Here is a 27,100-nt window from a genome sequence, read left to right on the forward strand (position 1 = left end):
TTCGGACAGGACCATCACTTTATTTAAACCACAACGGAAACACAAAACAGACAAAGGGCGGGTCCCGCTCACACCACCACTTCGTTTCCCAAACGGGATATCTCTCGGACGATGAAGTCCATGTCGGAGCGGCTGGGAGGAGGGGTGCAATGCAGGGGAACTCGGAAAAAGTTGACGTACGACTTGGACCCCAACGGATGATAGTCGATGATCAGGGATCCCTCCAGCACCATCTTCTTCTTGATGGCCGGCGCCACCTGCCGGAAGAGAAGAAAGTTACCGCCAGAAGGTTACGCGCCAGAGGTAAAGACGGTGCCCACCTTGGCCATTTTACTCCAGAATTCGGGCGAGTCTTCTCGGCCTCGCAGACAGGGGGGGACGAACCAGAAACAGACGTTGGTGCACTCGAACTGAAACGGAACGGAAAGGACGTGGGTTGGGGAACGGAAACGAGAATGAGAGGTCGGAGTCACTTACCCGCGGAAGAACCAGTCGAAATCCCTCGGTCTCCCTGAGTCTGTCGGCCAGGTATCTGAAAGGAAACGGACGGAGTATCTTTATTAAAGGAGAAAAAGGACGCGTCGAGCGGGAAAAGGTCGTACTCGGCCATGGCGAAGGCGTTATCCACCAGTTTCTCCATGCCGCGACTTCCTCTTCCCTTCCACACCAGCCACAGCTTGAGCGAGTCCACTTTCCTGCCGCACTGGATGCTCTCGTCGCCCACGTCGTACGTCACGTCGTAATATTTGTCCGGCTGGAACAGGTACTCGGCCGAGAAGCCATTGCATCCGTACAGCATCCCCTGCGGGAGCGACCGGGTTATCCTCCGGGGCGGGCGGCGGTCCCTTCCGCCCCGGTACCTACCTTGTGTTTGGAAAGATAGACGCTGCACTGCAGGGGTACTCCGGGCATCTTGTGCAGGTCCCAAGTCACCGAGTCCACCCTGTCTCCCGAAGAAAAAACGTACAGTTTTCGACCAGGAGCCAGAAGCGGAGGCGAGAATCTTACCTGTCGATGCCGTCCAGCAGGTGGCGGTGTTTTTCAGAGAAGGCGGCCGCTCCTCCCCAGGCAGCCTTGGAGATAAACGAGAGGCTTAGAAAGGAAGGGCGAGAGGAAAGGGTGGGGATGAAGTTTACGTACGTCCACGTGTAGCCACAGTCCGTGTCTCTGACAGACGTCGGCCAGCGGAGACAGGGGGTCGTAGGCTCCCAGAACGGTGGTTCCGGCCGTGGCGCAGACGAAGTACGGTTTGTTTCCCTGAAAGAGTTCCCGCGTTTATTGCACGATTTACTCGGACCTGCCCGAAAAATCCGGGAAAGTACCGGAATAGCTCCGACATTTTTGCCAATTCACCTTTCGACGCCCCCGGGAAACGGAAAAATTTCACGAATGTGCGTGCGTGTCGGCATCTATTTCGTTTAATATTTCGGGACGGGATTTGGTTAGGCGACGAAATTTGGCACGGTAAGTTGTGTACCGGGGGCGTCGACATTTTAGAAAACTCGTTCCGGCCCCGGAGATTATAATAAAGACAATAATTTTTATATTATTAAATAAGCCTCTTTATTTGATTTTTTGCGTCTGCTGGGAAAGTTGGGCAACTCGTGGCCGAATTCTCGATGAAAAGTATATGGGGAACAAATTAAACTCTATAAAAGAATCGAAATAACGGAAGCCGGGGATCCCGGCAAACGAACAAAATATAGCCACGCGCTTCTTAAAACTCGGAGGTAGAAAATGTTCAACAGCCCGAATATAAATTGAAAAATTAATTTAATTCTAAATTTGGTTTCGACATATGGCTTACGGGCATGGCCCTGTCCGTCGGTTTTTCCCCGTTTACGGGGATTTTAACGCCATTTTTCCCACCGGCGGCGATGGTGATCGATCGCGCGGCCAGGCGTGAAGCCAGGTTCTATGGGAAACTGGCTGAGTTAACGAAGAAAGTCTTATGTACTGTACGCCGTTGTGGGGAAAGATTTTAAAAGGAATCACGCGAGTTACCTATCTGGTCTCGGCTTTCGTCTATGTAACACCGTTCTCGAGACTGACGGGGGGGGGAATTATGGGTCTGCAGCCCAATAAAGCCGGTAGAGGGAATCCTCGAACACCGAAAGAAGGGTGGCGACTCGGAACAAATATTTAAAACGGAATTAGGAGAAAATGTTCGGAAGTAAATAAAAAGCAACATTTTCCACGAAAAATGTAAAATTCTATTACGGCAACCGTCTTTTCTAAAATTTGGACCACGTCATCTGGCGGTTATTGGCACGAGACGCATTACCTCATAATTCGCGATAAAAATTGCAAAAACAAATGTTCGTTTCGTCAAATTCCCGATTAGCTAACGACGCGCACGGACAATTCTTTATCACAAAAGATTCTAAATTTTGTTTAAGCAGAAATGGAAGATGAATGCGACTTAACCTAAGTAAAATCAAAAATTCCGCTTATTTTTCCGCAACGGGTTAGGGGGGGCGTTGAGCAATTTCGGGCTGAGGGTCCTCAAGTCTTGGAATTAACCGGGACCGGAACGGAGAATTTTCCACAACTAGCGAGGAAGGAAGTTCGTCCAAAACGACGTGAAGGTACACGACTCGTACCGAAGTGATCCGAGAACCAATTGCAAAGAAATCTCACCTTTCGTTTGGCCTCCAAAATGGCCGCTTCCAGTTCTTCGGGGATCATTCTGCCCAGGGAATCCGTCTCGACTCTGACCACGGTCTCTGTGCCCATCCCCAGAAAGTTCTGACCCTTGACTATGGAGTAGTGACCCTGTCGAAAGGGAAAAAATCGTGGGGAAAAGGCAGGGGAGAAAAAAAGAGACGGCGACTCTTACCTCGTCCGAGACGAAAGTGACCAGAGGAGGGAGGTAGCGAACGCCCTTCTCCTTCACCGAAGGAAACAATTTGTACCGGGCCAGAGCCATCCCGTACATGTTAGCCAGGGATCCTCCTGAAAAAAACGCCCGCGCCCGGCTAAATTATCTCGGTTCGGAGGAAGAAACGGAGGCGGGAGGGGGAGAAAAATACCTGGACAGAAGATTCCGTCTCCTGTCTCCCATCCGATGAGTCTTCGCAGGTGGTCGAGCAGAGCGCGTTCCAGCAGGGTGAAGACCGAAGCCACTTCGTAGGTGGTCCTGTCGGGTAAAGGAGTTACTACCGTTGCCCCGCAAACCGGGACGGCGGCCGAGGTACCTACTGGGTGGTGTTGAGAGCTTCGGAGAGCCAGGCGCCGGCCAGTCCGTAGCCGTCCACTCCGTGGTACAGTCGGCTGAGGAAGAGAGGGTGACCTGCGAGAAGAAGGCCCGGGTCAGCCGGTATCTGCCCGCACGTTCCGCACGCGCCTCCACTTACTGGTTTTCAGGCTGTAGCGCACGAAGTCTTCACAGAATTTCAACAGGCTCTCCCTGTCGGCCGGTTCCTCCTGAACGCTGAAGTCCATGAATTTCTGCCGGAAGGAAAGAGAATTAGGGGGAATTTTTTGCCGAAAGAAAGGACCCAATTACCTTTAGTTCCTCCGGCTGTCTGAAGTCGATGACCCGGTGTTTCTCCTTGATGGTGGCCGCGTTTCCGATGATGTCGGAGCGCAGCATCATCTTGGTGACGTCTTCCAAAAATCCGACGTCGTCGGCCTTGACTGAAACGTACAAAACACGTCATTTTTGCTCGGTATAACTGAAAAGACGTTATTTCATCGGTACGCGAAAATAGTTTTGTCCAGATTTGTGCCGGATTATCGGCGGTTAAAACCCCCGATAGTCCGCACAAAACTCAAAATTCGATAAGTTATACGAGTTCCGGCGTCCGTAACGCTGGCTCTCCGCGTAGTGGCTGCACTGTGCGCCACACACTTGGCGAGAAACGGAAGGCGATTTGCGACGAATTACGGGAATTTGTACAGTGGCAGCAAACCTTTCTATTTTAAAATAAAGTTTAAAAATTAAATGTCCGATATTTACTATTTTTACGCACCTTTTCGAAATTTTCACCCCACGCCGTGCGTAAAGCTAAGAACAGGTAAAATTACCACGTGGCCTACGCCAAGAATTAGGCGTTAGGCGGCCAGGCGAAAATACGCGTCACCCCGATACTCTAAGGTGACTACGCGCATGAGCGGCGCCAAGTGGAGAGCCGTGATAAATTTGGGATTTCGTACCGGTATCCGGCTGCCGAGTTTCTTTACGCATTCTTTTATCGGCCCCAGACGAAGCATTGAGCGAAAGGCTCCTTTCCTTCGGCGAAAAGGCAAAAAAATCGAATTACCTTTAGAATTATCGCGTAAAAATCGGTGTCCGCGACGATTCGGGCGAGTGCCGTATTTTCGGCCGGGGTTTTGGGGGCATTCCGATTTCCCGTTTTTAACGGACAATTCCGGAACATCGGATACTTTTTAATTTCGGCGGATAAAATAGCCGAAGGCGGGTTCGCGCCCTACCCGCGGCAGCTACCCGGGTTTTGACGGTTTCGTAACTACGGGCGGTATTTTTACGGTCACTTGGCCATAGTTTACAAAAATCGCCGTAGCTATTTACTATTCCGCGTTAAGTAACGCGAGCGGGGAATTTGGAGGACGATCCGACTAAAGGTGCAATCGTAGGGCGGAAATCGATTCCGTCCCCCGTTTCTTTTCACGTTTTCGGAAAGAAGAGAGGCAGCGGAGAAATCCAAGCTACTCACTTTTGTTATTTTGACCGTCCATAGGGCAGGAAACGTTGAGTCTCTGAAGGTAACGAGTTTTCCAGGTTCCACTTTCTGGCGAAATCGTCGGAGATTGCCGAATCGTCCGTCCGAAAAAATAATTCTGAAAAACAACCCGTCGGTCGATCAGTCCGGCCTCCAGGAACTCTTCGTCTTCTCTTAACGGTCCCGACTCCTTCCGGTTCCTATCGAAACCCGCAGAAGCGCGGCCCGGTGCGCGCGGGAAGAAATTAATTTCGGCACGGTAGCGAAATCGCGGCCGTGGCTATAGTCAGTCGGCGGAAAAAATCGACTCGGGCATCGCCCAGTTGTGGCGAGTGACTTCCGGTTTCCTCGTTGGTAAAACGGCGTTACGGAAGCGTAGCTTTGTTATCTGAGCACCGTACCAGGAAGTTGGCTATAGCAGTCGTTAAATACGCGAGTGTTTACGGCTAATGCTTCCGATAAAAATTAACACCATTACCCAAGGTCTGTATAAGGTCAGGACACGCGTGACCTGCTTCTCGAGCCGCCATTTTGGGGTATTTTGAGTCGCGTGTTTTAAGCAAACTTGTACGAGCAGTCAGTTTTATACGACATTAATTAAACTAAAATTGCATAAATCCAGTGATTTCCAGTCAAAATTATAATAATAATGTCGGATGATTATGCAACCCCAATTTTATGTATAACTTTTCGATCAAATAGTTTAAAAGAAACAATCATCCACATCACTCGCTGTCGTGAATAAAACTAATTAAATGGGTGCTAAAACTGATGCAATTACGTATATAAGCACTCGGTAAAAATAAAAAATAAATACTGGATTAACGTTTAATTAATGAACATTTTTGGCTTTACAAAGGCTTAAACGTCACATTTTCCTAATTATATAAAATTTAATCAAAAAGGATAATATTAAACACAACTTGATGATATTTTTAACAGAGCTTATCTGAGAGGTAACTTCTTTCTCTGTAAACACACAATACAAATATAATAAAATACCATTTTCGGAAGTCGGCAGAAGTACGCATAAATGAGTTTTTGCTTCCATACAGCTTTTTTACATTCAAAGTACTGTTCGTATCTCTGGCAAAAATATGTAATCTCACTGACAGAAAAGTCGAGATCAACAGTTCTGAGATTCTTCGAAATGAAGCTGAACAACAAATAATTTAATGTGAGCTCACGTGTACACTCAAACCTGTTTTTGTGCGGTATATGAAAATTTCAATCGAATTGGAACATAATTGACTCCTGCAAAATTTTTTAAAACTCTATTGGATGTTTTCTATGACATCAGCAGGTTTTTTTCATTTTTTATTCTAAAATTTTTTTCTCATTTTAATAGCATAAAAATCATTGTTATATTTGAACAGATGCGGTAAGTTAGCTCCCCTCAGGCTTTAGAGTGCGGGTGTGAAATTTCACGCCTTGTTAAATGAAATAACACTTTCTGCAGCTATATTTATCAAATAAAATCATTTTTTAACTTTTTAATGTTAGATTGGTATTTAAGTGGAATTAATTAATTAATATAAAAAATAAAATTCTTAGAGGATTTTTCCCCCATTAGGGATTGCAGAAAAAGGCCCGAGGAGTTAAAAAAGCAATTCCTAGTTATTTCGTACGGTTTTGAGTTATTTTCTACGTGAGACTTTTTTATGCGGTCCCTATCCACCGCACAAAAACAGGTTTGAGTGTACATCTCGAAGACAGTACCAATAGAAAAATACATAATATACACTACTCTCACATAGTTTAGAATGTTCAGTTGGCTGCCACTTATCCCGTCTGCAGTTCTGCGCCCATTTCGCTTTCCTCTGCTTATCTGCAGGAAATCTAAACAATCGAAGGTCGGTAGACTTACTTTTACAATTAGGTGCCACAGAATAACCCATTGTTTAACGTTCTGAGTACGTATGTACAGTACGTAATAATAGTCGACTCACGCAGGGACCACGTATGGCGATCTCTATCGATATGCCCCAACATGGCCGCTGCCGCATAGAATCACGGGAGCGTGTCCTGACCACCTTATACAGACCTTGCCATTACCGGAAAAGTCGTCCCGCCACCTGGTGAGAGAAAATAAAATAAACTTCACGCGTTGCCCGGCATTGGGCGAAAAGCTCCGATTGGTTTAACCGAAGCCACGTGACGCATAGCTCGAAAAATAAGAAATGAGTCGAAATGGCGGGCGATTTTTCCCATCTTTCGTTTATAAACTTGGGACGGACCGGCGTACCTCTCGGAAAACGTTTTAAAAGTCGCCCGGCCGACGAAAAAGTTTACACATGGGGTATTCCGAATTTAACACGAAAACAAGCGATAACTTGGCGAAGAATCCATCTTCCGTTTTGTGATGAAACGACGAATTTCGAGCGTGGATAATATCGGTTTGAAATTCTATTTTGTAAATTGGTGCGTAAATACACAAGTTTTTGTGACGTATTTTACGTTATAATTATAAACGCGCAACGTTAGATGGCGTTGGCGCACCAAAGCCGTTACGCGGTAAAAATATAAGGCGGACGCCGTGCGATCTGGCTCTGCGGTCAGTCGGCGGCATTAAAAATTAATTGAGAGACGATAAGTACAACTAACGTGCGGAAGCAAAAGCAATACGGCCCGACGTCGATAAACGACGGGTTCCGCAATTTTATAAACTTTTCTATCCCTTACGCCGGTACGTTTTGCATAAAATTATAACGGACGTTTTCATAACGTAACATACGTCGACACGCCACAACCATAAGGACCCAGTCGATTCTTAAACGCGCAATTACGTATTTTTTTCTGGTTTCCGTGAAAAATAAAACCTTCAGAAAAAGGAGACCGCGAGTTATAAAGACCTCTTTCGGGATCAACCCAAAAACAAAACGACCCCAATCTATGCTCGGTGGACCGTTGGCCAATTTTTCTTTTATAAAGGCTTAAGCCAAGGGAACGGTGGAAGTCGGACGGACGTCCGATTTATTTCGTTAAATTTTACAAATAATAAAAATGTATAAACTGTATAAAGTGATAAAGGTTGGGAGGGGTTACGAAAACTCGGACAAACTGGGAGGGGGAGTAAAAGTGCGGAGGTAATTTACGGACGGTCCCGAGTGACGAGTGTATAAGAGTATATAAGAGGGGACGGAATAGGTCGAGCGCCACCGGAAACGATTCGTCTTCCGCGGCAACCGAACGGGGAATTTCCACAACGTCGGAAGAAGACGACGAACGTCTATCGTCCGGTCGTCGACTCGACGTCGTTCTGCCACCCTCGGAAAGCGGTCCGGTGCGCACGGCCGAAAAAAATCCGTGGTCGAGCCACGTCACTTCCGCCCAGGTACCGGGGGCGGTGCAGTTCCAGGCACTTGTCGTCCTAATTAAGTAATCGCGCGGATGGCGGTCGGGCTACAAATTGCTTCCCTCCGCCCACGCAAAGCAATCGGACCGGGCGAAAGGTCATTGGAAGCCTTCTTCCTTCGTCCCGTTCCCATTTCGGCGGTCGACCTCCCCCCGGCCCGGCGGGTGGCGCCGCGGACGGAAAGCGAGAGAAACCGTGCGGCCGGATCCGCCCGCCAGGGGGAACCGTCGACGGCTAAAATCCCGCGGGAGATACGATCCCGGACGAGAAAAATAAGACGTTTCTTTCCCCTTCCGCAAAGGACCAAAAGAAAACGTTATTTTTCCGGCGGCCCCGTCCGCCGTCCCGATTGCCACCCGCGCGGTCGCGGAAGGGAAAGACGACTTCCGTCTGGACGCGTGGAAGCGGAAGGAGGGGAGGAAGGGGGAAAGAGGCGCCCCGTCCCTTTCCTCCTCCGGCGGTGGCGGAGAAGGAAGGGGCCCGGACCCAAAGGCGGAACGACCGGAGAGTATCGAACGGTTACTTACGAGACGAGCGACTCCCGACTCCCGCGCGCACCCCGCGCCTTTTATACCCCGCCCGGACCACGTGCCGGGCAGAGGCGGAGTCCCGATTTTTCCTTTCCCCGCCTCCCGCATCTGGGGAAATTAAACGGCGGCTCCCCTTCCCCGGTACCCGGATGGCATTTTTCCACCCAAGATGTCGTCCGTCTTATCGCCGCGGACGACGCCCGACGCTCCGGAAAATTCCACAATGAAATTCGACAAAAACGGAATTAAAAAACCGCTTTATTCGTGTCTGTCGGGTGGAGAGGAAAGGGGGGATCAGTCGGGATTCTCCTCCTCTTCTTCGCTCTCCTCTCGATCTCCTCGGGCTTCCAGTTTGGCCATCAACTCTGTAAATACAAAGAATCGGACTTCAGTCTCCGCCGGGAAAGGGTGGGCTGGACACCGGTTTTCTTCCGTTTCAGATTCTTTCGCCGCCGGTGGGAATCCGACCTTCTCCGTCCCCGGTCTTTCCCGCCAGGGAAGCAGGTCCCTTCCGCCCACTTCCCTCATTCGGAACTGTAAGCGGCTTATCTGAAAATCGCGTCCAAGACCCGGGGTTCCGTTCGTCGTCCCGCACGTGGCATTTTTCCAAATATTACCGGTATCTTTTCCCGCCGAGTGTGGGTGAAAAATGCCGCGTCACCCAGGACGAAGTTTACTGTTACGACAGGCAGGACGGACGATCCTCCGGAACTCGATCGATCGATTCTTTAAAACGGAAGATATGTCAAGGAGCTTCCTTTCCCGCCGACCGGAAGTCCGGTTCCATCAACGTAATTAATTGCCCGCCGCAGGTATCGGATCGATAACCGATTAAATCGTGGCGAGAAATAGATGGTAGGAAATCGGTAGGTTACCTTTGGCCGGGTTGAAAATGCCCATGGTCTGTTTACTGCACACGAAACACCTTTTGGATTTCTTGTAGTGCTGCAATGCGCATTTCTCGCAAAAGTAATGCTTGCACCTGCAAAAAAGCATGGAAACGATTAAAACGTAGGTTCGGTTGCGGGGAAGGTAAAGGGGGTCGGGTAGAAAAAATCTCCAGCGACTTGCGCCGCATTTGTTTTCCCATTACCGGTTCCAGTTTTTGGGATCGTATATCCGGGAAGAGGGAGAATCGGGGCAGAAGTGGAATGAATAGGGAGGAGATTCCCTATCTTAATGCGCGCGTGTTAATAAAGTATAAGAGTTATAAGCGACGACGGGATACAGATTTATCTTACTTTTCGTCCAAGTGAGTAAATGTAAATAAGTTACACCGGTGTACGTAAATAAACCGGAAAAATGTATTAAATTCGAGCAGATAATAAAGTATTGTTAAGATTAACGAGGAGATTGCTTTGATTCGCTGGCTCCGAAATTAATCCCGTCGACTTTAAACCGTCCGTAATGCATATTTAATAATGTTTTCCGAAAGGTGTGACGAGTCCCCCGGATTAGAAGCCGACGTAATCGTTAAAATAATAATAAAACAAACACAATTGTAGTTTGCAATCTTCCTAAAATCAATGGAAAAGGAACGCACAATTGTAAGATTGAAAGCTACAATTGTAGAAGCTTTTCCTTATTAATCTGCACTTATTCTACTTTACAATCTCCAACTGTTTTCTTACAAAATTCGTGTTTGGCTGGCAGATAACTTGGTATCTCGCATACTTTCCAACCGAAACACGTCTCCGTCCGTATCTTTAGAGGCCACCATAAATGACGTCGGCATTTTTCTGGAAACTTTTACTCTTCGGACGTCCGACGAAACTCGACCCTTAAAACCTTTATCGCGTTACCAACGAAAGATACCACAAGAAGAAACGAAACGTACGAGAAATTTTGGAATAAATATAAAAAAATGCGTAAATTGTGTAAAATGTAATGAAAAACCAAGTCCACGCCGAAAAGGAGGGAGAGATCGAGCTTTCCCCCTCCCCTCCCCTCCTTTTCGCAATTTGTGTATACGTTGGTGGTAAAAGCGCCACGGACAAATCGGAACCGGGCTTACAAGGCAAAGTAAATACTGTACGGAAAATCCGGCAACGAGTTGCCTAACTTTCCCGGCAAAAAAAGTTAATTTTGAGGGTAGAGACAAGTTTTACAAGAAGAAAAACATTGTAAATGCTAATAACCAGTACAATCTATGTTAAATCCGACCCGCGACGCCGACGACCTTTAACCGCCGAAATTTAATGGTATCGATCCTCCTAATACCCCAACCTCCATGGAAAATGTGGGAATTTTTCACAAAAGGCAGGAGTATAAAGCTCCGAGGGGGCGAAGAAAATAGTGTGGGGAGCACGAACGTCCGTACAGAAGAAAACCGACAAATTTCTTCCCCGAGTCCAAAAACGTAAAAATTTCGGGGATGACTTTCGACCCGAACCATACTTTCCCCCCGTTATACTGTACATAACAGCCGGGGAAGTGAAAATACGTGGATAAGTCGAGTAAAAAATATAAATGAGGGGGCAAGACAGTTACTAAATAGGAAAAAAACAAAGTAATTGCAATACGCCAAATCTTTCGACACGGTTGGCGATTGGTCAGAACGAAATTTACCGCGTTTTTTATTAACTGTTTGAAGTTGGTGGCCGGGCTTCAAAGTACAGTCATCGTCCTTGTAACCCAACCCGCGGACAGATTGTTTTAACTTGCGAAATAAATTTCCTCCGCCTAACCTCCGTAAGACGAACGACGGAACGACGTATCGGAGGACACGGTAACCTACTTAACGGCGGAATGAGGTGGCGACGTTTGGATATTTGGTACGAGGGATTTCGCTATTAATTTAACGGGGACGATGGACTTAGCGAGATAAACTATTTTGTTTCGCAATACGTCTGTTATCTGAAACCCATAATCTGCTAATCTATTAACTCGATTTTCCGGTCGTCCGTGGTGCGACGAAAGGAAATTTTGGCCGTAAAGCAATGCGCGGCATTATTTTATTTTTAAAATACGTTAGCATTTCGTCGTGGCCCGGTGTCGCGATATAATAAAGATTTACATCGGAAACAATTCGAACGAATATAGAAAAGAGGCCGTAGTTTCATTCCCACCTTATTATTTCCTGTATTTTTATGTTTACTTCCGGTTCCTTAAACGCCGAATACCCGAACATTGGTTTTAACTCATTCTTAATTAAAATTATTTTAACGCATACTTCCGAATAAGATTTGCAGCTCGAAGTCCTATTAACGGGCGAAATAATTTCCAGAGATAGAGAGAAAAAAACATTGTTAGGAGACACCCGTTTATTAAAGAATTTCGACAGAACGTTACCTTCTCGGAAAAGGACGAATCTGCAGCACGTGGCCAGGCCGCGGATCTCTTTTTTCTAAACTACTTACAACACGGTAGAATGGTTACGATTTATATTTGCAAACGTCGGTAGTTTGCGTAAAGAAGCGCAATGCCAAAAACCCACGGAAACGTAAGAATAAATGGCATTTTGACACTTTGCCACCGGAATTACGCAGAGGGCGTTAGTATCTCGACCTGCATTGTTTACGATAGGGTCCGGTTCGTGCCATTGTCGTCACGGCGATAATTGGCAAAACAGTTTACATTAACCGAAGGATACGATTATGCCGTAAACTGCTAAATGCCAAGTTACTTATGGCCGAAAATGCTGGAGTAAACCGACGACGCTAGTGTTATATGCAACTGTCACGCGCGTTACTAATCTTTTCGCCCAGTCTCACACTAATAATCAGCGAGCAAAGAAAATTTTGCCCATTTCCGGTGTCCGAAAATTCGGCGGAGTTATCTTTTAGGAACCGTCGATTACGGACAGATTCCTGGTTTACCAACGACGGTTTCGTAACGAACAACCTATCGCAAATTTACGGTTCGTATTATAAATACAGATTAGAACCGTGGTATTACTTTGCGCCGTTATATTATATAATAAACTAAAACCAACGGTGTATATACTTCCTTTATAAATATATATAGCCTATATTACGTAAGGTAGCATTTCTGTATAAGCTTTAACTGTACATTATTTAAACACAGATCGTTACGTCGTTCATTTACTCGGAATCAAAAGTAATACGGCACTTGAAGAATAAACAGATGAAGAAGAAGTAAACGGTTACTTCCTATAGGTAGATGCCAGCGAATTCTTATAACGAAGTGACACCTGTCCTTCGACGATTATAAACCGATTCCTCTACTGTAAACTTTCGATTTATGAGCGATGTGGTTTCGACATTCGTCCCGAGAAGGATGTTTACGTATCGGATAATTGCACCTACGCGTAGATGTTTACGCGGAATAAAACGTCGTACGCGATTTTTTTTTCTTTCTTCTTCCAATAGGAAAACTAAAACGCGCCATAAAACGAAAGAGACGAGGAATTTGCCACGGAGACCACCGAAGCGTGAGTGAATCAGAATTCACTCTTACCATTCAAAACTACAGACATTTTGCGAGATTTTTGAAAATCATCTCGAACTGCAGCGATTTACATTTTTATTTCGACTTTCTTCTAATAATATTCGTAACGTTATTCCATTAAAATAATAATAATAATAATAAAAGTATTTGCGGGCGAAGACACTCGGAGGCGACGCAATAATTTCACGTGTTTCTTCACGTGTTTCTTCGCATGTCGAAACACCGCGATAGGCTGAGTGAACTACGATCGTGACGCACCGACCCCGTATGTATTTAACCACTTCAAACCGTCCTTCGATCGCCGATAAAAAAACTAATTTAAACCATCCGATTATCGACGAATTAAAGTTCGTTTCGGGTTACTTAACGTTTCACTTTCTCCTCGTTATAACGTAAAAAGACAAGACCACCGACCGCCGTCTTTCGCCACAGTAACCCCGTTGTATCGCTACGCCTGGTGGTAGTAGTTATCGCGCGCCATGGATTCGCAGTCACCTTTAACTTCGCAGTTCGACGATCCTTCGGTTTTAGCCCAAGTTTTAAGCTAGCCTATAATCGCCCGTTATCTTTTTTTTTATTAAAGCATTTTTAATGATAATTTTTTTACGAAGCGATTAAGATATAGAATTTGATCCTTTTCGGGTTCCGTCCATCGATCACAGAATAAAATTTCATCCGAACTGTTTAAATTCGTTTGTTTTAAACATATTTCAATGAAAAACCGTCGGATCCTTCGTCCACTCCGACAGTCAAACGAGGCGATGATAAAATATTGAAATATTAAAGCGGAAAACACGAAATCTTTCCACTTTTGGGCCACCATTCGCACCGAAGGATTGAGTAGAACGTCCCACCCTCACGATACCGTTGCGGGATAATTCGTTTCGAGTTTTATACCAGACACTACTCGAATTTGAAAAATTATCTGTAACTAGAAACAGTTTCCATTATTAGCAGACTATCATTGTCTACGCCTGCATTTCTCTCTTCGAAATCGCCCGACAAATCTATTATAAAAGAGACGTTCCGAAGTTCGTAGCGTAATATCGGGGTTTTCGTTAACAGCGATATAACTTTTTTTAATTCCGGGTTAATTTACCTGCGCGTTCTGTACTGTTTGGCAAAATGGCGGCGAAAAGATTTACTATTACGGGATGACATTAAATTCCTTGTTAACTTTTTTACTTTAAACATACATATATATATATCCAGCAACGAGTTGCCTAACTTTCCCGGAAAAAAAGTTAAAATTACGCGTGGCGCCATCTATTATGAGATTATTTTTTAAAACTTTTTATACTAATAATTATTATAAAATGACAATTTTTTAAATGTAACCTCGAAATTAAACTTTAAGTGCTAACCAGTAAAATCTTCATTAAGTTCGACCCCTGGAGATACGACACACCACCCCTATCTAACTCCCACCTTTAACTTTGACCTTCGGCCACCAAAATTTAACTGCAACAATGCCCCAAATACACAAACTTCCCGCAAAATTTTAGAGATTTTCGACAAAAGGAACGAGTTATTAAGCTCGAAAGAATGAGGAAAAATCGTGCCACCCCTGGCGCACTAACATACAGAAAAATCCCCCCAAACTTTTCTCGACGTTTCTAGGTGCCGCCAGTCCAAAATGTCAAAATCTGAAAGGATCATTTTCGACCCGTCGCCATACTTTCCTCGTAGGCCTACATAACAACCGGAAAACCGAAAAGTCTCACGAAGAGATACGGAGAATGAGCTATGGAGATTCCTCCCTCTTTCTCCTGTCAGATAATTTAAAAATCTACCCTAGACATTTCAATATCGATTTTCTAAAGAGAAGATTCTGACAGTTCCCGGCCGAAACTTTAAATTGGCAATTAATATTTATAGGTATAAACCGCGTGGAAAAGACAGTCGACGGGCACTCCGACAAAAGCTAGAACACGTCAATCTTTCTAAATATTTCTACCAGTGGCTTTTAAATGGAGGTAATTCGGTAGTGACGTCCATGGTGTTTTTTTTTCTTTTTTTTTGTTAACAACAGGCCTAATTATACTGATATTTTTCTCTTCTGATGCTGTAACTTTATAGAAACAACCCTATTTGTGGTCAGACAAGTAAAATGAGAAAGAGGACTACTCTCACAGTATATATATCTCTACAGTATATTAGAAACATTAGTACAAAGAATTGAAAAATACCTATATGCTAATTATAATCATCACCACCATCGTCGCCAAAATAACTAATTTATATAAAAATAGGCCAAGTTCTCAGTTAGTAAGCAGCCAGCAATGATGATATCTAAATTAAACTACGGACCGTGGGGAAAATCGGTCATTGGTTTACTTTAATAACAAGTGACGCAATTAGGTTGGATGAGTACGAAATTTTCCATCCACAAAGCCCAGTAACACGTCATCGCTTCTGTTAAATAACAACAGCAATAAAAATGGCGTGTCGTCTAATTATATTACGTTGGTTAAATGGAAAGAACGAATAAAATAAAATGATTTTATTTCCGACAAATTCGCGAATAAGCGGTTAGGGCTTTGGTGACGTCGGAAAAAGTTTCATCGTTAGGATTTTCGTTTAGAGGTTCAATTAGAGTCGCACCGGCGAAAGTGCAGTTACACGGACGAGTGATTTCCTGTATCCTGTCCGATCAAAAGCTAGGCTAATAATAGCACTCGGAGGCCGGCGCTCGATAACTAACACAAGTTTCTTTGTGACGTTAATCCTTTTCCTTCTACGTCACCATCAATGTAAAATTGATTAGGGAAGCATTCTTGATGAATATAGCATTGATACGCCGGCGTTAATTTGCAGTGACCCCAGTCCATTGGACGAGAGAAAATAGCCGTAATAATTTTCGGTCGTCGGTCGCCCGTAGGTTAATTCGTCCTAAACTATCTCAAATTATCGTTTGATTTACCATGGCTAGGGTGAAATTTGACGTCCTTAATAACGGCCAATTTTAAAGTAATTTTTTTTATTTATTTGTTTTGTCTATCAGATAATTAACAAGTTATTTAATTTACGTTTCGGGGCGTGTCGATTCCGATAACAATAAGCGGCGCGTAACGTAACGGATCCTTTCGTATAGGAACGACGGAGTATAAGTTCTATGTAAAACTGGATTTATTCGTCTTCTCGGCCCTTCACCAGTTCGACCAACGATATTGGCCAAGCGTGACGAATCGAATTTGGATGAAAATGTATTGAAATAATAACGAACTGGTGACTGGACCCCTTTTTTGCATTTCTATGGCCTAATATACAACGTATCAAATATATCCTAATATACAACGACTCTCTCTGACGTGTCTCCGATATTTTGGCAAATTCTACAGCGTAATGCGGATAAATCGATATTTTACTTATAGGCAAGGCTACATTTAGTATAATACGGCTTCTCCGCATAACTCAAGATAAATTCGACAAGTATAATAAATTTTTCCTCGAATTTTCCCAGGAAAAAAGCATTGGTTTTTTCAAGACGATAACAATTTGCATCGTTCGATTTACACAGAAAAGTAACAAAGCGAAACGAAACAATACCACACGGAATTAAAAATCAAATATAAAAATAGCGAGGTTGCGGCCGAAGTTTTCATCTCTAAAACGTGAACGTCGAGCTGTAATCCTAGAACTTTGACAATGGCGTTCGGAACGTCGAGCATCATTCTAAGGACGTTTCAAACGTCATTGTCAAACTTCTAGGCTTACAGCTCGACGTTCACGTTTTAGAGACGAAAACTTCGGCCGCAACCTTTCAATTAACACTTAATAACATTCGTGTGAGTTTTGCATAAATTTATCTTATAAGAATTGAAAAAAGTAGTGTCAAACATCGTCACAATGCCGGGCTGCAATTTTTTTAATCATATTTTTAATTTGTTTAATTTAAAATATACGCTCTCCACCTCAAATTAGTAGTGTCTTGCCTCCCTACATCATACTTTTCCTTTCACAAAACATTCTCAAACACCTTTCGAGGGGGATTTTTGCATTAAAACAACGTGATTTCCGGTTGGCACCGGAAGTTCGTATATAGTTAATCGAGGCATCTTGCCCCTAATCTTTCCAAATCTGTTCTCGACTTTTATCTAACTCCGTTCTGGAGATTACGGAAAGACGGACAGACGGACGTAAGTGGAAATTTATAGGTCGACAATTTTTTCAGATTGCAGCTCAATAATGTGACGAAAGTGAAAACAGAACCACCAGTCCTATCTAACCGCAAAAATATTAAAAATTTTTGCGGTTAGATTGCGTTTATACGTTCGATTCCCGTGTTATTGGATGGCACGTAGTCTCAAAAAAGTTTCATCCAGTACTAAACTCACTCCTTAAAAATCATTAGCGTTTTGTTTTAAAGATGATGCCATGACAGTGAAATGACAAAAAGATAAGATATCCCAGAATGATAATCTAATATCTACCGCCAGGCAAATGTTTGAGGAACAAAGGAATCTAGGTTTGATAGAGTGATTTTACTGAATGAATTCTATGGAAAATCTACGAACCGTATTCAAATTTTATGTAAGAAAAACAGTGTAACAATAATTAATGATAGCTCCAACACTGTAAAGCCTGGAATATATTAACATAAAATCAGTACACATCTGAAAGATAATTTATTATGGTGAAGCAATTAATTTCTAAGTGATGTTTTCCTATTCAAAAGTGAAATGCCACCCTAACTATTGATATACTAAGGTCTGCTTTCGATTTCTGATGTTGCAAATAATACAGCCAATAATTGTCTCTGGGAGAAATCGTCCCTCTCCAAGAGACAATACAACTGGGCAACATCAATTTTATGCCATTTATTTCTGGAAACATGAAAAGAGGAGTGCAAGAATAGAACAAAGAACAAGTTTTAGAAAACACATTGCAATATTTTTCTAGAAATTCCCAGTATCTATTATATTCTTACGAAAGAAAAGGCATACAAATGAAATATACCATTGTCAAAACAAATAGAAAGCTTTTGAGATAACACAAAATGATGTATAAATGTGAAATTTATAAACAGTGCTCCACTATACTGCCAGGTTATTGTAATACAAATTATCGGGATTAAACTGTATCTAATCTTGTTACATATTTAATTTTGTTTACTTGTGATAGGAATATACAAAAATGTAACTTGTACAAACACACTTTAAAACGAATACTATATTATCATTAAATTAATGTAGCGGTCACTTATCTTTGTCCGGTTATACATAATTTATACATTATAATTATATATTGTCTTGATAAAAATTTAATTTATAAGTATAAAATACATTTTTATTAAGGCAATGTATAGTTATACATCAAGTTTACACACTTTAAAGTTCTGGTTTATAGTATACACAGGGTAGCCCAAAAGACAGTTAACGTTTATATTTTAATTCTTTCGAGAACAGATACGGATCACTTTATTGGAAGTAACTGAAGCACAAACAATACATACCAAATGTTCTAATCATCCTTAGAAATCTTAAAATACATCTCTGTTAACCGACTTTTGGATCATCCCATATTTACAATCTATTCAGTTTTCAGACAGCTACTGACAAATTATTTATATTGAAAAATAATTGTATTGAAAAATAATTTATTGTCCACTTAAAAACTTAGCTTGAATTAATTAAAAATGAAATAACTAATTTTTTGTGCACTTTAAAAAAATATAAGATGTAGTCTAAATTGTCATTAACTTTAGTATTTAGATCAAAACCGGAATGTTTCTTCAATTATTACAAACTTATTTCATTATTAGTTTGACTTTGGATCCTTTCAAAAGGAATTCATACAAATATCACTAAAAACAAATATAACAATCTTGCTAAAAATAAATATTACTGTATTGTTTTAGACTATGTTATATCTATCTGTTAGAGTCTGCAGGCCACTCCAGGAAGGGAGTCGTCAAATCCAGACTCAAATTATTCTTGATTAAATACTTGAATATCATCCAAGAAGATATAACATTTAAAAATTAAAACTTTAAATTACTGATAAAATAAAAGTTAGATTCAAAAAACAAAATAATAATCATCAAGCATATAAAAATTAATTCATTATTTTCTTGGCCAAGTTTAATTTAAAACAACCAAGTTTTGTCCACTTCCAGATTCAAATATATCATTGTTTCCCGAACAACAGAAGAAACTAAGGGATCTTTATAAACCGAGGCATTTAACCATAAATGGCATTTTGACCGCCACTGTGAATGCTGGCCATCCCGTCAAAAAATATTCAAATACTGTATATAACTTACGAGCACTCCAATACATTTTTCGGTTGAACAACAGCCGAATAACAAGCGTAATAAAGAGCAAGCAGCTTTCTTGGATACCATCACCAATTTATTATAAGAGTATGATGATGATGATGTGTAGAAGCACAAATGTAGATAAAAGCAATAACTGATAGCAGCAAAATCAAAATAAACAATGCTATATAATTGATCTTCTTGACATTGTAAACCATATAAAACATTCACTCAAATTCATAAAATTATATGGAACTGGAATCATAGATAAATTTTAAATTATGATTAAACTCATCAGAATTTTTAACATCTTATAACAAACAGCATCTTTATATCAAAACACATTAAATTTCATTGACAACTGCGTGTACAAAATAACCAGATCAAGTCAATAAAATGTCATATGGTCCAAAATATATCGACAGTCATAACTGCGATAACTGGTCCAATCCAAGCTCTTCGTAACCTCTGGTTATTACGGTTAAGCACGGTTATGAAATAATCTCAACTATTGTACCCATTTTGAACTTTTATTTCTAAAAATCTAATAAATTAGAGTTAGACCTTACAAATAACATTTTTTGCAGCCTGCAGATTAAACCTAGCTCTGCAAATGGGGTGTGTTTATATCAAACTACTATAGCTAAAACTATGTCCTCTAAGAACAGCAGTCATTAGAATTAATAATAAGCAGAGTGTAATTAGCCTAAACTTTACAAACTAATTAGATTTTGATCACAGATTGATTTCATCTAGTAATTTTTCTTGTAAATATATATTTTAAAAATACATCAACTTAATTTTCAATCACATGCTTAATATTGTCATTGCAAGTAATATAATGCAATAGGTGGTAACTGCAAAGAAGCATCCATTGTAGCAGAAGAAAGTATTTCTAAAACCATCTTAGATAAAGAATCTAAACTAGACTTTATAAAAGCAATAACAAGCTGACGATATTAAAACAACTGAAAGTATTCCTTGCATTGAAAGTAAATTTTAAAGCAAATTTGATTAAAACAAAATGCACAGATGCATAAATGATGACTATTTTCATAAAAATTGCAAAAATCTTTTAAAACTATTATAAAATTTTATAAAAATTCAATGAATATAAATATGATAAAATTATTACACATATGGGAAGTTTAAAAAATATTAACTTAAATACAGATTTGATCTGTATTTATTTTTAACTTCAGAATTAATCAACGTAATCAATTCCGTGATCGCCAAAGTGAATAATCTCCATCAAAGTGTATGATGGGTGAGACAATCAGGTCTAATGTAAACAAAGCTTTCATTCGTGAACAATGCTATTACTATGACAAAAATGTGCTAATTTTCTAAAATTATTATTACAGAACTAATTTTTGTATACAGTAATTTCATATGATATAAAATGTTCAAATCAAAGGCAAGCATATTCTCAATAACTGACATAATCATTGTAATCTCATGCAGTTATGGTTACCAAAAACCACAAGCTCCACGTTTACGGTCTGGTTATTGTTTTAGTAATTTGTAACCGTTTTAAACTGTAATGTTGAATGAAGATGGAAACATTTCATGTTATGAATATATAAAATCTATTTAAAATTAGTATACTTTTAATCTATTTTACAAAATAATATATTGGAAAAGAAATGTTTTGGACCAATTTAATCTGGCATTAGTTCAAGTAGAACAGTCAAAAAATATGGGTCTTGATAACTGTTTTTTTTTGTCATTTTTCAAAAATTTAGTGGTAGGTTTGGCTATATGGCTGACAGCCTTATTATAATGAAGATCTACTCTTTAAAGGCTCTGTGGATATATGGACAGTGTTTCTTTTTTAAATACAGGTGTTAAAACATTTTGGAAATACGTAGAATTGATTTTAACATTCTTCACTTTTCTTAATTTTAATTTTCCATTATACAAAATACTTGCAATGATCATAAATCCCAAACTAAAACTTTCTTTGGAATCTTGGAGCCAAGTTTGAAAGTCTTTCTCCTCTTTGTTGATAGTAAATCAATTCTTTTTTCATTAATCATTTAAGTAAACTATGATTCATCAATAATCACAATATATTCCATCTGTCTCTGGCTAAATGATCCACCAAAGCAATTTATATTGTGTTCTGCAACATGCCTCGGCAAATGGCAGTGAATGATGTTTTTTAGATGTTTTAAGATTTTTAAATCTTCATTTATTTTCTCGTTTACAGTTGATACAGAGATATTTATAGACATTGCAACTCTTCTTTGAGTTGGCAGATTTTCTTTTAAGACTGCAGATTTTACTTTTGAAACTGTTGAAGATAAATGTACCTTCTTTGAATATCTGTTTGATATTCTTCTAGTTAAAGCAATGCAAGTCCATTTTTTTCCTTATTATTAATAACATTGCTTATTTTGCACCTAAAAATGTTAATTTCATAGATTTTTCTAATTACAGACTAAGAATATCTCTTCTGGAAGAGAGACCAACCTTTAATCCAAAGTGTGTTTAAGTGCTCCATTTTGAAAGCACATAATTGTTCTCATTTCTTTTTATAACCTGTTGCCACATATATACTGTATATTCTTTTGAATTGTTTTATTATTTTTTCAAAATTGTTCTAAAAATGTATAAACACCCATTGGACATTCTATCTCCTAATTGCTATGAAGTTAGCATAAAATGCTAAGGTTATATTTGATTTTTAAAACATCCAAACTTTTAAAATGGAAACTGCTTATTACTTCTGAAATATTTTTCAAAATCTAATTTTTACTGAATTGCCAAATTTCGATACTTAGTAAGAATGAGAAAGATCACAAGAAAGTCATTTCATTACTGCTAAAATATTTCTAACCATGTTTTATGTATAGTAAATTGCCAATATCAATGTATACGATATAATTTTCAAGAAAAATTATATATAAGAAGAAAGTTTTACAAATATTTCTGCAATTCAATTTGATGTAAGCAAATTATCAGCATGTAGTCAAATATTCAATTGACAATATTGTACTAAAAAAAAATCGTGGATATCTACAAAATATAATAAATAAATTGTAAATTAGTACAATAATAAAGTTTCTTTTGTATATATTATTCCCCTAACTATTAGAGAAATAATTATCTTATAGTAATTTCACAAAAGCTACAATACTTCTTTCATGAATAAGTAAATCTATCAAAATTTTCAATTTAAAAATTAATGATGGTCTTTAGAAATGCATTACATTTACAGAAACAAAATGCAAAATTATTATAATTGTATCATAAATTTGTATGACAATTTATATTACTGCAATTATTTGTGACATTTAAATAAAACCTTTTATCATATTAAATCAATTGAAAACAACCAGAAATCTGAATAATTATTTTTGTAGTATCAAATTGCGAGGAAGTAATGATTGGAGAAAGTTAATAAACAAGCACAAACTAATTTATTTCAAAAAATAAAAGCAAAAACCCTAAAAACATGCTAAAATCAGGAATACTTTTCTGTCAGAAATTTTTTAAAACCAGCAACATCCAAAATAAGACACTACTGTGTAAATGACATTAAAAAACTCAATGGGTTTTTTAATGTGATTTGAACACTTTGGGCTTTGCAATTTACAAAATTAATGAATTATTTTTTTTCTATTATTAAGCAGAATATTTGGGAATGTAAAACTTTCCTGCAGTTGCTATAAATTACATTTAAAAATAAAAAGATAAATCATTTCTGATGGGAAATAACTGAATGATTCCTAACTTCCCTCCTCTGCTGTGCTTTTATTAATATTTATTTTATATATATAATACAAATAGGCCTAAAACAAAAATGGAACTTTAAATTTAAAATTCAGATTGATTGGATGGCCAAGCAGTTAAGATGTCAACCTACCCACAGGAGATCTGGAATGAATCTATATGAATAAAAAAACCCAAGAAAATTTTCAGGGAGTGGTCAAGCCCTGTCCCTCACCCTATTGTGGGTCTAGCTAAACCCACAATAGGCTTTCTTTCTTAGTGCTCTTTAGTACTAACAGAGCAATCCTAACTCTTTCCTGTAATATGTTAATCAAATTTTAAAATTTCTATATTTAAAAATTTCAAAATATTCTTACTTTGTCACCACAGGATTTTTATACGAATGACGACAAATGAAACATTTAAAAGGAAACTCTTCGTCGTCAGAATCAATTTCGTATCGACTAGTATCTTCTTCACCATATGTATGATTTGCCATTTCCATCTCAAGTTGCCAACCATGTTTATAATCCGAACGATCATGCATGAACTTGCAACTATCTGTAAATTCAAGTCTATACTTAAGCACAAAGATAACTGCTTATTAATCTAATTAAATTTCAAACATAATTTATATTCCTCAACAATTTTTAACTAACTATAAATAAAATCAACCATTTAAAAAACAGTTACCTCCAAATCCACAAAATCCCGTTTCTTTATAATCTTTACATATATCGGGTTGGTAATCCCATCTCACGGTGGCTCGGAGATTTTCGGGAGCTCTTATTGGTCCTTTTCTGATCAGGAAAATATAAATTATTTTTTTTTTCCTTAAGCAAAGCTATTTATAAGTATTTAATGCTTAAGCAGACTGTTATACTAAATATTAAAATTGAAGTTTAATGAATAGTGATACCTCGGTTTTCGTCAATAATCCGTCCAAAAACAATCGGTAAAATCCGAAACAGACGAAAACCAAGGCAATTATTTCCATATGAATCAATGTAAATCCAATTAATTATTTCAAGACACTCCAAAATACGTACCAAAAACACATTTTATAGATCATCATAGACTGCGTGACTTATCAAGACAAAAACTCAGAATACCTTATATATAAGCAGCCGTGTTTATATATAACACGCAACAGAAGGGTGTAGCCATGGGTAGCCCCCTGGCAGATACATTATGCAAGATGGTCCTAAAAACGATGGAGAATGCACTCCTGCCTAAATATGCTTCGCAAATCCTAACTTACGCTAGGTATGTCGATGACGTGGTTGTTTTCTGGAAAGTAAAACCCAACATACTCCAATTCATAACGGATATCAACAAAAACAAATTCGGCCTCGAGATCGAACTCGAACAAGAAAGCAATAAATTTATACATTTCCTAGATTTATCTATATGGCTGGATAGCCAAGGAGCTTTCCACACTAAGGTGTACAGAAAGTCTACTTACAACCCGATATTCATCCCATGGAACTTGCACAACCCGCCGGTGTATAAACTCGCAGCATTCAGAGCGCTCACCACTCGAGCACACACACACTGTAGTAGCACCCAAGATGAAAACAAAGAGATGAATTACATCATTAAGCTAGCTAAGAAGCACGGGATCAGTCACAAAGCCCTCACTAGCCTCACCACGACACACACTAAGAGGAGAAACCTCTTAAACACAGAGGAGTTTACATTGATGGACTACAGAGCGGCACTGAGCGGTATATATAGACATATAGGAACTGCTACAAACAAAAGAATAATATACAAATGGAGTCCCACTATATACCAGCTGTTAAGAGCTGATAAAGATGATAAAGACGCCCCGGACACTAACTCCCTCCCGGGAGTTTACAAAATCCCGATTACGGACGCACGGAGGCAGAATAAATTATTTTACATCGGTGCCACCAGAAGAACACTCAAGGAAAGGCTGGCGGAACATCAGAGATACATAAGAAACGAACAGCCTTGCACAGTGCTGGTGACTTATGTCCTAGCAGATCCCCAGGAAGTCCAAGCCGAATGGGCCCAAGCAAGACTAATACAAACAGTTCGTAACATAAAGCACCTACGTTATACAGAGGCATGGCATATCTACAAAGCTAGCCAGAAAGGACAATCCATAAACTTCCGAAAGGCTAGTAAAATATCTACGGCCTGGCGCTCAGGCGGCAAGTAAACGCCAGAAAGGCAGATATGCAGAAGCTTACGCAAGGACTGAACCCACCGGTTTTAGTCTCAGCACAGCTCCTACCCTTCCCTCGGTTATATGAGATGTTCGGCACGCACCGTATTCTTCTGTTAGTATTTTATTTTTAATATCCCCACGAGGCATATATTATTTTTCACTGTTTGTCATCTATTTTTACATTATTCTCATGTATTGTGTTATTTAATACTCATCGATGTAGAGATGGCACACGCTATTCTATTTAGATGTTCATTTAAAAACGTTCCAAACGCTTGTTCGTTACTGCTAAATGTTCTTCTGTTCGATTTTTTGATGTTCTATCCTGAAGAAGGTCGTTAAATACAACCGAAAACATTAGTTAGTTTCTAATAAACACTGCTGCTTATATATAAGGTGTTCTGAGTTTTTGTCTTGACCTTTTATAGAGAATTAATATAGTGTTAAATACTAAAAGCAATAAAAAATTAATATAAAAGTCTAATCTAGAGGAAAGCAATGGAATTGTTTGGCTAGACACATATGGTAATGTCTTGTCTTGTAGAAGCTAGTTGGATGTGAGCTTCTAGCCTATACCACCCAGGGTAAAGTGTGACATAATAGTAGTTGTATGTGTGTTTATGATAGTTGTATATGGGGAATAATGCCTTCTGGGCAGTCCATTTAAGGGTAACTGGCCCCTATTCAGGCATTACAGACATGGCAGAAAACCCAGAAAACTTCACGTGGCCAGCTCGTCCAAGCAAAGCGCAAACCCATAACCAAATTCCCAGTATTTAGGAAATGGAACCATTGACCAAGGGTGGGCCGTCGCAGGGTAATGTTCACACAATGAGAAATAACACCACACTGAGCCAGAAAATGCGAGTCACCCTTTGTTTTCGCAAAATTAGGAGAGGGGTCACTTGGGCACCCCAACGAAATCCAAGACAATCGACAAAAATTGAGACTGACAATAACCAAATTCAACAAAAACTGAAGTATTACTGTATTAAAAACCTAATGCTAATGCAAAGATATTTGTATTAACATACAAATTAAGAATACAGTCAACTTGCATTAATACAAATCACTAGGGAACAGTAGTTGGTTTGCTTTGTCGAATATTCATATTAACGATTTTTGGGGTCAAGGTTGTATAATTTAGTGAATTAAGGCTTAATAGGCAATTGAAATCTTTAAATTGTAATATTCTAAATTAATTTACTAAATAAAGTTAAATTTATTTACACAAACAAATTAATGTTCTAAATGATTTTCAAATCAAACAAAATGAAGAAGAGACGGTATTCATCATTTAAGTGTGAAGCCATATAGCAAATTATTGAAAGAAAGATTTCGTTCATTAATTTGCTACCATGAATGTTTGATAAATAAGGTATAATCAATAACTTAGAGAATTATTATTATTTTTTTTTTCTTTACAAAAATGAAAAGTGTTAGTGAGTAGATGTTGCACTCTAGCGATAGTCTAGACCAGGGGTCAGCAATCTTTCAGCAGTGTTGTGCCGAGCCTAAGTTATAGTGTTATTCTAGGTGCCAACATGATTCTACCAATTTTGTTATATACATTATCAAAATTAGTCTAGTTATAATGGGCTTAAAAATACTTAATTTTGAAGTTAAGTTATTAATCAAATTATTGTATGTTCTTACTTGTGAAGCATATGCACAACATGTAGATGGCAACACTGAGCATAAACGTGTGCACTGTAATAAGAATATACAAGCAAGAGATTCATTTTTAACGTACACTGAACTATGACTTCCATTTAAATGTGTAATTAATAATTAAAATATAATTTTTACTACATTTCTATTTGATCAGAGTCCACTGAAAATTGTCCCATGCGTCACGTTTGGCACACATGCAATAGGTTGCCAATTCCTGGACTAGACATTAAGGTGTTTGTATACTAGATGTCATCTTGATGGCTCACAAGCAAT

At 39.6% G+C, this 27,100-nt stretch overlaps 2 protein-coding genes across 2 annotated transcripts in view; both read right to left on the reverse strand.

The window, feature by feature from the left end:
• On the reverse strand, positions 1-5,100 carry LOC136987087 (cysteine sulfinic acid decarboxylase-like). The gene is made up of 14 exons (XM_067284748.1): positions 4,680-5,100; positions 3,509-3,639; positions 3,357-3,450; positions 3,202-3,292; positions 3,033-3,139; positions 2,840-2,955; positions 2,641-2,775; positions 1,141-1,257; positions 1,009-1,073; positions 865-943; positions 603-802; positions 478-532; positions 321-410; positions 1-257 (listed from the first exon to the last, which is right to left on the reverse strand). The coding sequence occupies exons 1-14, from the start codon at positions 4,699-4,701 to the stop codon at positions 69-71; spliced, it is 1,491 nt and encodes a 496-aa protein (XP_067140849.1). The 5' UTR covers positions 4,702-5,100; the 3' UTR covers positions 1-68.
• A 3,708-nt stretch (positions 5,101-8,808) lies between these two features.
• The window catches only part of mdlc (RING finger protein mdlc), a 42,182-nt gene continuing 23,890 nt past the window's right edge, over positions 8,809-27,100 (reverse strand). The window contains exons 6-9 of the mRNA XM_067284649.1: positions 23,650-23,756; positions 23,334-23,517; positions 9,446-9,552; positions 8,809-8,935 (exon numbers count right to left, since the gene is read on the reverse strand). Of these exons, the coding sequence (XP_067140750.1) occupies positions 8,865-8,935; positions 9,446-9,552; positions 23,334-23,517; positions 23,650-23,756 (469 nt within the window). The 3' untranslated portion in view covers positions 8,809-8,864. The remainder of the gene's footprint in view (positions 8,936-9,445; positions 9,553-23,333; positions 23,518-23,649; positions 23,757-27,100) is intronic.

The sequence above is a fragment of the Centruroides vittatus genome, unplaced genomic scaffold, assembly GCF_030686945.1.
Source record: "Centruroides vittatus isolate TY-2023 unplaced genomic scaffold, ASM3068694v2 scaffold_1444, whole genome shotgun sequence".
In the NCBI taxonomy this organism is placed as follows: Eukaryota; Metazoa; Arthropoda; class Arachnida; order Scorpiones; family Buthidae; genus Centruroides; species Centruroides vittatus.

Bases quoted from the DNA above. Each gene is read 5' to 3' on its own strand.
- LOC136987087 (XM_067284748.1), bottom strand. From the start codon at position 4,701: ATGGACGGTCAAAATAACAAAA. The intron at 2,956-3,032 runs GTATTTTTCTCC...CGTTTTTTTCAG, and splicing joins AGACGGAATCTTCTGTCCAG to GAGGATCCCTGGCTAACATG. The intron at 2,776-2,839 runs GTAAGAGTCGCC...CCCTTTCGACAG, and splicing joins TCACTTTCGTCTCGGACGAG to GGTCACTACTCCATAGTCAA.